General features: G+C 43.4%; 1 protein-coding gene across 1 annotated transcript in view; it reads left to right on the plus strand.

The window, feature by feature from the left end:
- Positions 1–531: 531 nt before the first annotated feature.
- IL2RA (interleukin 2 receptor subunit alpha) overlaps positions 532–12,185 on the plus strand; it is a 50,529-nt gene continuing 38,875 nt past the window's right edge. The window contains exon 1 of the mRNA XM_019644525.1: positions 532–974. Within this exon, the coding sequence (XP_019500070.1) occupies positions 911–974 (64 nt within the window). The 5' untranslated portion in view covers positions 532–910. The remainder of the gene's footprint in view (positions 975–12,185) is intronic.

The following is a 12,185-nucleotide window of genomic DNA, read 5'->3' on the forward strand; positions in this document are numbered from 1 at the left end:
AACCATTTCGTGAACATCAGAAAATAGCTTTCTGGTCATTAAACAAGGAAACAAAATGTAATTCTGCAAAACAAAAAGCCCAAAGTTTAAAACCAAAGCCCATTTTTAGTATGATATTTTAAATGAAAAGCAAATCTGGAGGCAACATATAAAGTGACAACTCACATTCAGCTACCCAGGTCATCCTGGTGAAATGACCATGGCTAGTACCAATTGTCAATCTTGGGAGATTATTCACAAATTCTGAGTATGGATCAGTCTGCTGTCCTCTTCAAATATCTGAATATTGGAGACCTCATCTTGACACTCAGTAGACTTTTTAAAGGCTTGCCGGTCAGACAGCTTTAGGAAATTGCCGTGTATGGCTGAGGCTGCTCTTCCACACTCTCGGCATGGTTGTACCCTCCCCCCACCCCCCCACCCCTTGTGTGGCTGCTGCTGACTCCTCAGGGAGCTGCAACTCTGGGGGAGGATCTCAGTTTCACTCTGACAGCAGTTTATTGAATGCTAGATAAGACCACTGCCAAGAAGTGCTTGCTCACCTTCCTTCAACTGCAGGGGAATCTCCCTTTCCTGTTCTGGTCGAAGCTGAAGAAAGAATGAAGCCCAATCAATCGCTCCAGCCCACACCTCTCAGCAATTGAACTTGGTTAAAACCACTTCCTATATTTGAGACTAAAGAAGAGACTGCTAGGCACAATTTCCTGGCTGAAGAAATCAGCCCAACGTTTTCAGAAAGCAAGTTGAGAGACAGGGACCAGCGGGAACAACACCCCGAATGGATTGATCCTTTCACCCCCATCCTCCCAGCACAATGCTAACAAGAGGCTGACAGAAAACCCAGCACTCTGAAGAAAAGACCTTCTCTTCACTGCCCCTAAGTAGGCAGCCTATCCCAGGAGCCAGGAAGATGGAGCCAAGCTTACTGATGTGGAGATTCTTCACACTCTTCTTGGTAACTGACTGCATGACAGGTAAGGGGTCCCAGGTGCCCTCAAAACCTTGGGAAAGCTAGCAGATGTCACCTCTCCCCAGCCACAGAATCACAGAGGGCACCTAAGTAGAAGGTGCAGAGATGGAGGTTGAATCCTGGGTTCTACCTCTTGTCCATGACCCACCAGGGTCCCATTTTATGTCTCAACTATGCCCGATCTATACAGAGAGCTTAGAATGGTGGGCTCTCCTGTCACTCAAAGTCTTTGACAGTTTATTCTGGGAAGAATAGAGTGGCCTGACATTTGAATGTTAACAGAATACTAACGAAGAGATTCTTCAAGAAATTTCCTTTTGTTTTCTAGTGGGTTTAGTTTTCCACTCTAAGACCAGGTACATGAGCCTGAGTTGCCAATAACTCATATATGAAACGTTGGGATAATTTAAGATCTCAGAAGAGTTTAGCTTCAAAAATGTATACTTTGTTTTATACTGCCTCAGCAAATAATAACTAGGAAGCTTCTTATATGTGCAACTTTATAGAAATTTTGGAAATATAAGCATGCTCACTTTCAGAACACTACCTTTTCTTATGTTCTTATGTGTATATATGTATGTACTATATGTATGTGTATGTGATATTTATATATATATGCAAATTTTGAATTTCATTCATCCTTTCAAATGGGTTTTTTCACAGATTTTTTTTTAAAGAAATAAGAAACCACCAACTTCTACCTCAAACCACCCTTCCTAATTGAGTGTGAATTTTCTAATGACTTCTTCCTTTGCTTACCCAGGAAGACAGATAAGATAGCAAAGCCTATAATTTCATATCCTTAATTTCTAGATATATAATAATGCTAACTGGCCACAGAAAGATGTGTGTTAAAAAGTGAAACATGATGGTGCATAGAAGGCGTCGTTTTGCCTATTTTGGAAAAGTGACCAAGTTAAATTGGGCTGTGAAGTGACCCCGGTGTAGGAACTTCTTGATTTTGGAGCTAAACTGGGCATGATTTTAGGAAAGTTTATAATGTGATATCTGTTTCAGCAGGGTCTTTGCCAAGTGGGAGGTCAGTCCAAGCCAGGTCAGAGAAGTCTTTACAATTAATCACACCCTTTCTCTGGGAAACACATTTCAAGTAAACTTGTGTTATTGCTAACAAGTGGTGACTTATATGACGATATGAATGGTCTTTGTGGCAGTGGGGGCTAGTGGAAGTATTATGAGGTCTCTTTCATTCACTCAGTTCTCCAAAAATCTATCCAATATGGCCCTTTCCAGCACTGTAGGAAATACAAAAATGAACAAGACAGTCTTGATCCTTAGGAGATTTATAACCAGTAAGAGGGAGAAAGGCATAGATATAACAACAATAATACAAGTCAGAATGTGATGAGATCTATGGGAACACGGGGCTATCATAGGAAGTTTCATGAAGGTGCCATGCAAGAAGAGCCCTGAGGGACTAGTAAATTTCCATAAGTGGAGATTCCAGATAGGGAGGATCTTATGAGCAAAGACACAGAAAAGCATTAGGGAATAGCAAGTGGTCTGCTGGGGCCCCCAGCACTGGATGGGGATGTGAGCATATCAGCCATTAAGACTGGAAAGGTGGGATGAGGTCAAATGAATGATCCAAGTCTTGGATAACAAGTTAAAACATTAATCTTCATAGTGACTCTACTATGTGGATGTCACAAACCCACTAGATAGGGAAGAACCCATAACTCAGAAGTCACACAGGCAGTGACAGAGCGGGGGCTCAAACCCAGGTCTCAGGGCTTGTGCTCTTTCTGTTCTTTTCACTGCAGTCAGGGGCAGAACTCTATGAGTGGGCCCTAGCTCAGGGTGGAGACAGCTTAGGTGCACAGACATAGGTCACGAAGTTTTTGAAACAGTTTAACCCAGAGGCCAGTGAGAACTTGGTGGTCAAAGAGAATGAAGTGGGTTGAGTTTCTGGGATCAACATATGGTTTAGGAGCTACCCCAGAGTAAGAAATAATCTCGCCTCAGACTTTTTCCTCCAAGAACCAAGTCCTAAAACACATGAGTCTTTTTATTCCTCAGGGGTGACAGGTCTGTAACGAAATGAAACAGACAGTCAACAGATGCAATTTCTAGCTGATTCATAAGGCAGATTTTCATTCTGAAAATTTCCAAAGCCATGATTTAAAATTGTGCTGGGTTACAGGGGATGTATTAATCAACATGGGTATTTTTGGTCTCTATATTACTAGGTTCTGGGATGTGATTAAAAAGAGAATTCTCCTCATGTTACCAACATGGCACGTTATTGAAGGCACCTTTCTTAGAATTGTGGAAATTCTGAGAGTTTATCTATGCCTTGATCATCTTTCTTTCGTTCTAGGAATTCTATATCAAATCTTCATTCCCTAGACTCAACACACACACACACACACACACACACACACGCGAAAAGAAAAGAAAAACAAAGTGTGGAAACCCATTAAGATGATATTTCTGTCTAATTATCCCTTCTTGTAAAGACTACTGCCCACAGTGGAATTTCCCGTCTTCACATTTGTCATTAAAACACAAAAAGTTTAACTCTTCACAGTTAATCATTCAATTTCTCTAGATCCCCAAATGTTATTAACACAAGGTGACAATGTTACCTTGCTCATCTTCAAGATAGACCCCGGAGAGACAGGACTTTGATAAGCATAGGGAGTATTGCATAAAACAGTTGCTACTTTCGTTAAAACCGCATGCCTTAAATAGGCAGTGCTGCCTATCACCTGCATATATGCTCCATTTTAGATCTGAGAAAACCAAGGTACAGAAGAACTGACCTCAGTAATGGTCAGTTAGAGATAGTAGGAAAGAACTGTGGGTGAGCTCTACAGCCCCACCATTTGACTCCACTCATCTCAAAGAGAAGCATTCTTAGACTTTGTTGGCTACAGCCTTGAGTGTTCTGGATACTTCTGTGTAATTTCTTGTTGAAATCATTCCTATAATATCACCCTTCAGTCAGGCTTTCCCTCAACATGGTGGCCATTCAAGTTAATTTCACGTTAACCAGTAGAAACCTTAAAAATAAACAGAGTTCCATTAGGAAATGAGACCTGTCACCTGAGGTCAGTGGAGAGAAGAATTGGGGGGGAAATTGAGCTTTGCAGGGAGAGAGGGCTAAGGCACCTCCTAACAAACATTGTTGGAGGACTCAAGAGAAGACATGTGGTGGGCATGGCTTTTGACAAGTTTCTATACCTTCCTGGGCCCGTTTCTCTCTGTAAAATGAGAAGGCTGTGAGCGATGATTTTGAGACCCCCTTCAAGTTCTAACACTCTATGTCAATAATTCTGAAAAGGAAATAAAATCAGCTCTACTTAAAAGGTGTTTTCAAGCCGGGGAACTTTGGGATGAAAAAAAGTTCCAAACTGAAGACATACACAACAGTGTCAGGGGTAAGAGAACTTTGAGTGTCAAAGTACCAAAACTGACATCTCATTGTAGGTTATTTCCAAGTCTCTCCACAGCAATGGAGCATGACCCACTGCTTCTATAATTGTTGCACTTGTGAGAGTCAAGGCAAAAAACACCACTAACTGGTCTCAGAGATGTGGGGGTGCAGTTGATGGCTGTTGGTTGGGGGGGTGGGGATGAGGGAGAGAGGGAGGGGGAGAGACAGCATAAATATGCAGCTGCAGTGTTGCCATGGGGACATGGGGGACAGTTCGAGGAATGTAATTGATAATGTTGTGAATATTTTGTAGGGTGTCAGGTGGTCACATGTCTTGCATCATGGATGGGGAAGAGGCTTGATCACTGCACTGTACACCTGATGAAGCTGATGTTGTATAATATTGTATGTCAACTATAATTGAATATATATATATATATGTGTGTGTGTGTGTATATGTACATATATATTACATATATATATATATATAGTCATGGGACGTGGAGTATAGTGTGGGAGTGGAGTCAAGGGATTTGTAATAGATATGTATGGTATGACATTGGGGGAAGTGGGGTGGCGGATTGGGGGAGGGGGGTTGTCACTTCGAGGGGTAAAAAGTATAACTATTGCACTGTGTTGTACAGCTGAAACTAATTCTAAAAAAGTGTATTTCATAATAAAAAATAATTTAATTAAATCCAAAAAAAAACCCCAAAACAAAACATTAGCCTATTGCCTACAAAATACTGGATCAGATATGTCCCAAGTAGTGACCCTGAATACTCAATGGCTACCCACAACTGTCACTCCTCATGTTAAGACCCTACAATATCAACAAAAAATGTTACAAATTTTTAATGCCTCAAATATTAATAAATTCAAACTTAATACTAAAAAAAAAAAGCAAAGAAAACCCCACCACTAACTGTTGGTGAGGCGGTTTGTTTGGTTCCTTATTTAAGGGATTTTTGCCTGAAACCACTTCCTTGTTTCTCACAGGAGAGGTCTTCCATGAGTGGGAACCTGTTTTTCTTCTCTTTATCCCAGGCCATTCCCTGTGAGAACAGGAAAGAGGATCTTAATTCAATTGATTGCTTCCAGAAGTTATAAGCCCTTCATCCCTGAAAATGCTCAAATGGAGGCGGTCTGTCCATTGCTGAGGGATGACGTAGAGGGGTGCATATGCTGGATGGGAAGATGGACTGGGTGGCATTCTGGCTTCTTTCAACCTATCCATTCTGGTTCTCTTCTGCCACCTTTCAGCCTCTAGTTTTTACTTCCCCTCCCAGGAAATGAAATTAGGGATATGTCATTTTCATATTTTTCAAATCCAAAAGCCCTCAGATCACGTGTAATTGCAGATTCTTGGCTTCAGGAGAGACTCTTGGCTTTAACCCACTGTCTGCTCCCCAACCCCAAATTTGGGGCAGCAGTGAGAAGCATAAAAGGAAGGAGAATTTGTGTGGGAAGGTGACTGAGGCTGGGTGAGGGGAAACCACTGAAAAGGTAACATTTGAACCCTGGGAAGACTTCTGGCTACATTGTTTGATATCTTAACACCTATACTCATGAACAGAGAGAATGAGACACAGGAAGTTACCCTCCCTGGTAAGGGAGCTGTACTTGGCTTGGCAAAGGCAACCTTGCTAGGGAAGATAGCAAGCAAAAGGGTACCAATGACAAACCAAGGACACTGGCCAAGCAAGGAAAGTGGTAAAGCCAGGACTAGAATCCAGACCTCTTAAATTCCAGTCCAATATTCCCTGAATGTCTTTACATTGACTCTCAGTGATATGCTCCCACCATCCTCTCATGCATCAGATTACCAAGATGAGAAAGGTTACAGGCCTTGCCCTCAAACCACTTTTGGGTTAACAATGGAGATGAAACATCTGCTGAGCAGCTCTTATCTTGAAAACTGACAAGAGAAGCCAATAGTGTTTGCCATGAGTCAACAACCCATCACTGAATCTCCCCACCAGTCCTTCGAATAAATCACCCATTTAGGGGAAAACAGTAATATAATCGTCTCTAGATATTTTAGGTATTTTCCACTCTAAGCTTATTCAGATAGTTTTTGGCTGTTTGACTTGTTCTGGGGTTACTCTGGGATTTGCTTCCAGCCATAGGAAAACACATGTCCCACCAGGGAATGTATTTAGAGTGGTGGTTCCCAGCATCAACTGCATACTAAGTATACATGTGGGATGCTTTAACACATGATGTCCTAGCCCTGCCCAAGGCTGATTAAGACCAATTGGTTCAGATTCTCTGGGGATGCAAATTGGATATCTATCTATCTATCTATCTATCTATCTATCTATCTATCTATCTATCTATCTGTGTGTGTGTGTGTGTGTGTGTGTGTGCTGAGCAAAATGAGGCTCCAATAGCTAGTGATTCTCTGATTTAAAAAACAAATATTTTTGCTCATAGAAAAAGCACCTGAGTGATCCTCACCTCACTTTAATCCTCTAGCGTTTACACACATCAGTGGGGCCTGGTAGACTTCATTCACACACTAGATCACTGGATCAGTGTCACCAGGGCCACATGACATCCCTGGGTAACAGTCAAGAAGTCCAAGGGCTTATTTCCCCACATCCAAATTTGCCCCTGACCCAGCCCCAGATAACCAGCATGCCAGGGACTAGAATTCCGGGGCTCCATCCTGACAGCCTATACCCCCACCACCCACCCAATTCGTGGAGCTTTTGATCAGCAACTCTGCCTGCAGCCCAGCACCAGGCATCCTGCCTACAGGAGGAAACTAAGGTGCCATGGAGTGGGTGGCATGGGTGGGGGTGACCAGGTCACCACGCTGGGAGGAAGACGCAAGGAAGGAGTAAGGTGCTGATTAGAAGCCTGTGCCACGGGCAGTCCTGCTCCACTGTGGAAGGAGAGGGTCTGGTTAGCCAGACGTGCTCTCTGGGCTTCTTCCTCCCCTTCCAAGGGGTCCTGTCACCCCTCATTCCAGACGCAGTGAAAGAACAGGCTGGTGTCAGAGCAGGAGCAGTTCCCCCACCAAAAAAAAAAAAAAAGAAGAAGAAAAAGCAGCGCGTTTCTAAATAATGAAAAGGAAGTTCTAAGGAGGCAATTTGCTCCTTTCACTAAACAGCATGGAACATTGATTCGTTTCTGGATCATCCGTAGTGACAGAGAAAGGTGAACTGGAGAGCAAAGCTGGGAACGGGAAAACAGACGGCTGGTTAAGGCAAGCCCATGCATGAGTACTGATACCAATACCAGATTTTTCCTTTCAGGCTTAATTAGCAGTCACCCTGTTCCAAGAAACATTTTCAATTGTAATGATAATAACACGAGCGAATATTGATAGCCTATGTGCTATCTTTCAGGTATTATGTGAAAACATAGTGGTACTTCAGTTGATCCTCAAAAGAAGGCAGGCCTTATGAATATCCCCATTTTACAGCTAGCAAACTGAGCCTCACAGAGGTTAAATAAGTTGCCGAATGTAAAACAACTAGGATCTGAGTCTTCATTCCAGAGCCTGCTTTCTTGACTATTCTCCTAAACTGCTGCTAAAGGTCAAAGATATGTGCTGTATTAATAAAGAAATTTATTTTTAACTTTAAAAAAATGAAGTATGCGATGGGGTATGTCCCACTGCTCCGGGGGTCATGCATGAATTAATGTGCCTTTGCCTGTAGAATCCAAACCCAGAAGCCAAGGACCTGTCCCTCAGTCCACTTGAGGGATTGACCTCTTACAGCCCATTGAGTCCTCGGAGTCTTAACTTCTCTGACTTTTGCTGTTCCCTTCCACTGCTCCCTCTACCCACCCCCCAAGAGCAGCTTGGGATGTCTTTCTTGCATTTGTACTTCAAAGAAAGCACTTTAGTCGGGCTAAGTCTGGCCCAGCCGCCCACAAAACAGAGGAAATTCTGAGCACCTCCGGGCATGAGTCAACCGCACCATGTTCAGGAATTGCCATCTCTGCCCACGGAATCACCCACTCTTTTCTGTTTGGGACCGAAATAGATACCTCCTTCAGAAGCCTCCTGCTTTCTGTGCTCTCAGCAATAAAAAACAAAGGCATGGATAGGTGGGTGCCAACAAGGCAACATGGGGGAGTTTCCTCTGCTGTGAAGGTTTTCAGAGTGAAAACATTGCCGTCAAGGTCGAATCAACATCAACACACAGGATGGGTGGGAGCGAGGAGGGGACAGGCTTGATGGTAGCAGGACTTCCAATTGTTTGTTCCTTGCTTTGTTTACTTATTCATTCAGCAACTATGTGTCAGGTATAGGGTTAGAGACACTGCAGCTCAGTACCGGGTCTCCTGGAGCTCACCACGCAGCAGGAGAGAACATCGCACCGACAATGAATCACGGCGCAAAATCTAAGGCACAAGGGTAAAGAAAGAGTGGATGGAACACACAGATAGATGTTCATTGTTACTGCCAGTCCAACATCTTAGGTCAATAACTGCCTCATGTTGATGCTAACATTTGGGACAGAAAGGAAGGCTGAGGGCATTGTCTGGTCATTGTTAATTACAGAAATCATTAAAATCAAACACCGTTAATTTTGAATTTAGAATACTATAGACAGAGGATGTGCAGAAGCTTTCTTTGGCTCCAGAAATTCCTTTACAGGGAAATAGGAACATTTCAGGTGGGAGTAGTTACAGGCCTTTAAGAACAAATGGTGGGGTGGCTCCTAGCTCCCCAGTAGTTCAGAAGAAGTGCCATTTACAAACAGTGCTGACCAACTGCCACATCCCTGGCTGCAGCTGCGTGCGAACCATTGCCCCATCCTACCGTCCAAGGAGGACATTCCTCTCCAAGGAAGGAATGAAAGGAACCTAATCAGTCCGGTTTATGTTAGTATGTGCTTAAAAACAAAGCAACGGTGTTTCTTTAAAAAAAAAGTTTTTTTGTTTAGTGTACTCAGCTCTTTGGAACAAACTGGTCCATTTCCTCAGCAAAGATCAGTTTATTATGTTACCAAGTAAAGAGCAAAGGAATCGTTTCTAAGAGTTTTGCTTGAAGTCCCCCAAACAGAAGTTGACGTCAGCTTCTTCCTGTCTCAGAGCTCTGTGAGTTTTCTGGGAGTTTTTTGGGGGTGATGACCTCACACGAGGTTGAGCACCTGACATCTTTCCTGGCCATGGCCCTGGCTGTCTCAGATTCCCCGGTTCGTGAAACCGAGCAGAGCCTTTAAGCCCAGCTGAGCACCTGTGTGGTATCTGTTTCCGGCCCCTATGGTAGTGACACCTCTGTTCAGAGCTTGATTTAGAATAAAAGGATCTTTGTAAAAAGAAAACTCCTTACTTTAAGTGGAAAGCAAAACAAACAACTACCAAAAAAAAAAAAAGCCTGTGTGAAATAAAAGGGCAGTTTCCTCAGACATCCTGCTAACACCCAGGGGAGCACAGAGACCACAAAGGGTTAGCATTTCAGTTCTCAGTGTTCAATCGTTTTGACGTTTATTTCACTTTTGGCTTTCACTGCCATTCACTCATTGGGCCATGAATTTCACTTTCCCTCTCCCAGGGTCTCTTGAGTTTCGCTCCTCTAGCCCCAGTTTGCCATGGGCTGGTACAGGAGGAACTTCGAGTCAGAGCAGGCCAGCCTACCTCTTCCACGTGTGATAGTAATTGAGGCTCCAGAGCCTTTTCGTGGGCCAGCCAGGCACCAAGCTATTATCTCACAGAATCCTCACTACAACCCTATGAGATGGTTACCATTATTATCATTTCCATTTAACAAATGAGAAAACTGAGGTCATGAGGCGGCCATTCGTATGCCCAAGAAAGCGGTGGAGCTGGTCCACCTGCTCCATCCTTGTATAAAGAAAGTAAGTTCTCAGCAGGTGTCGTCACTTCCCATGGGCTTCTTAGCCAGCCTTCAGTCTCTCATTGGAAATCATACTTTGATCCATCCCCAAATTAATCTCCCCGGAATGTAAATTTCATGATTATTTTTCTCGGATCAAAGAGCTCAGCCTGGCATCTAATATTCTAACCTGGATGTCTACATGTCCTCTGCACGGGGGCACCCCAGCCAGCAGCTCTCCTCCTATCCTGCAAACACAGCTTCTTCACCTGTGATTTCAAAGCTTGCCTCTCAAGGGACTCTTGCTTCTCCCCCCTTACTGGGATAATCTTCCACGTCTCACCTGCCTACTTGGAATTCTGCCCGACCGAAAAGCATCTTGGGACAGCAAAAAGGGCTCATGAATTAGGGAATCTCTAGGCTTAAATTCACATCCCAGCTTGGGCTTGCGTGACTCCACTTGTCTTTAAAGCTATCATTGCGTGCCACTCTACGGGCACTAGCAAGGTAGTGGGATCTGATGGGCACAGTGCGGTAGGCACTGCCTAAAGAAGGGCAGGGTAGTCTGGGAGGGCAGAGCAATGCCACAAAACCGAGGCTCGGGAGGCTCCAGGAGCCTTTCTAGAGAAAAATGACAATGAGGGAAGCTGCAGGACAAGCAGAAGCCAAGAAGGTAGGAACGAAGTCTTAAGCACAGTATGAGCAAGGCCGAAGACAAGTGACGCAGTGAGTTCTGAGAGCTGCTTAGTTTCACCAGCCCCAGAGCGTTCAGGTGTGGGGACCTGTGAGGCTGGGTGTGAGCTGTACCGTAGAGCCTTGCCAAGTACAGGGGTGTGGACTCTATCCTGAGAGGAACAGAATACCACAGAGTGGTCTTAGGCAAGGGAAGGACAAAGGACATGATCTGGGCTTTGCACAGTTGGCACTGGCTTCATTGCAAATGACTAATGGCAGACGGGAGGAGAAGTCGGGAGTGGCAGACCCCAGAAGCACTGAGTCAAGCTGCTAGGTTATTAGGTGAGAGTGGATGGGGGAGGGGGCAGCTTCTTTTTTAAAAAATTAAAGTTTATTGGGGTGACAATTGTTAGTAAAATTAGATAGGTTTCAGGTGTACAATTCTGTAATACATCATCTATATATCACATTGTGTGTTCACCACCCAGAGTCAGTTCTCCTTCCATCAACATCTATTTGACCCCTTTTAACCTCATCTACCACCCCCAGCCCCCTTACCCTCTGGTAACCACTAATCTATTGTCTGTGTCTATGAGTGTTTGTTTCTTCATTTGTTTGCCTTGTTCCTTTTTGTTTTCAGTTTTATATATCACATATCTGTGAAATCATATGGTTCTCTACTTTTTCTGTCTGACTTACTTTGCTTAGCATAATAATCTGAAGATCCATCCACGTTTTTGAAAATGGAACTGTTTCATCTTTTCTTATGGCAGAATAGTATTTCATTGTATATATGTACCACATCTTCTTTATCCAATCATCTATCGATGGATACTCTGGTTGCTTCCATGTTTTGGCCACCGTAAATAAAGCTGCAATGAACAGAGGGGCATATATATATATATATATATATATATATATATATATATATGCATATATATCTTTACAGATAAATGTTTTCAGGTTTTTTTGGTAGATACCCAGGAGAGGGATTGCTGGATCATATGGTAATTCTATTCTTAATTTTTTGAGGAACCACCACACTGCCTTCCATAGTGGCTGCACCAATCTGCATTCCATGGGCAGCTTCTTTCAACCTCTGTGGGCTTCAGTTGCTGTGGATATATGAGGTGTGATAAAAAAAATACAGTGAAAGTTTAAATTTAAAAAGAATTTATGACAGTAAAAGACACATTGCCATTAACCCCCCTCAAAACACTCCTCCTTGCTTTGAACACACGTATCCCATCATTCTTGCCACTTTCTGAAGAACTTCTGGAAGTCCTCTTTCGTGAGTGTCTTTAGTTGCCCTGTCGTGGCTGCCTTGATGTCTTGAATCGATT

This window comes from Hipposideros armiger, unplaced genomic scaffold, assembly GCF_001890085.2.
Source record: "Hipposideros armiger isolate ML-2016 unplaced genomic scaffold, ASM189008v1 scaffold_88, whole genome shotgun sequence".
NCBI lineage: Eukaryota > Metazoa > Chordata > Mammalia > Chiroptera > Hipposideridae > Hipposideros > Hipposideros armiger.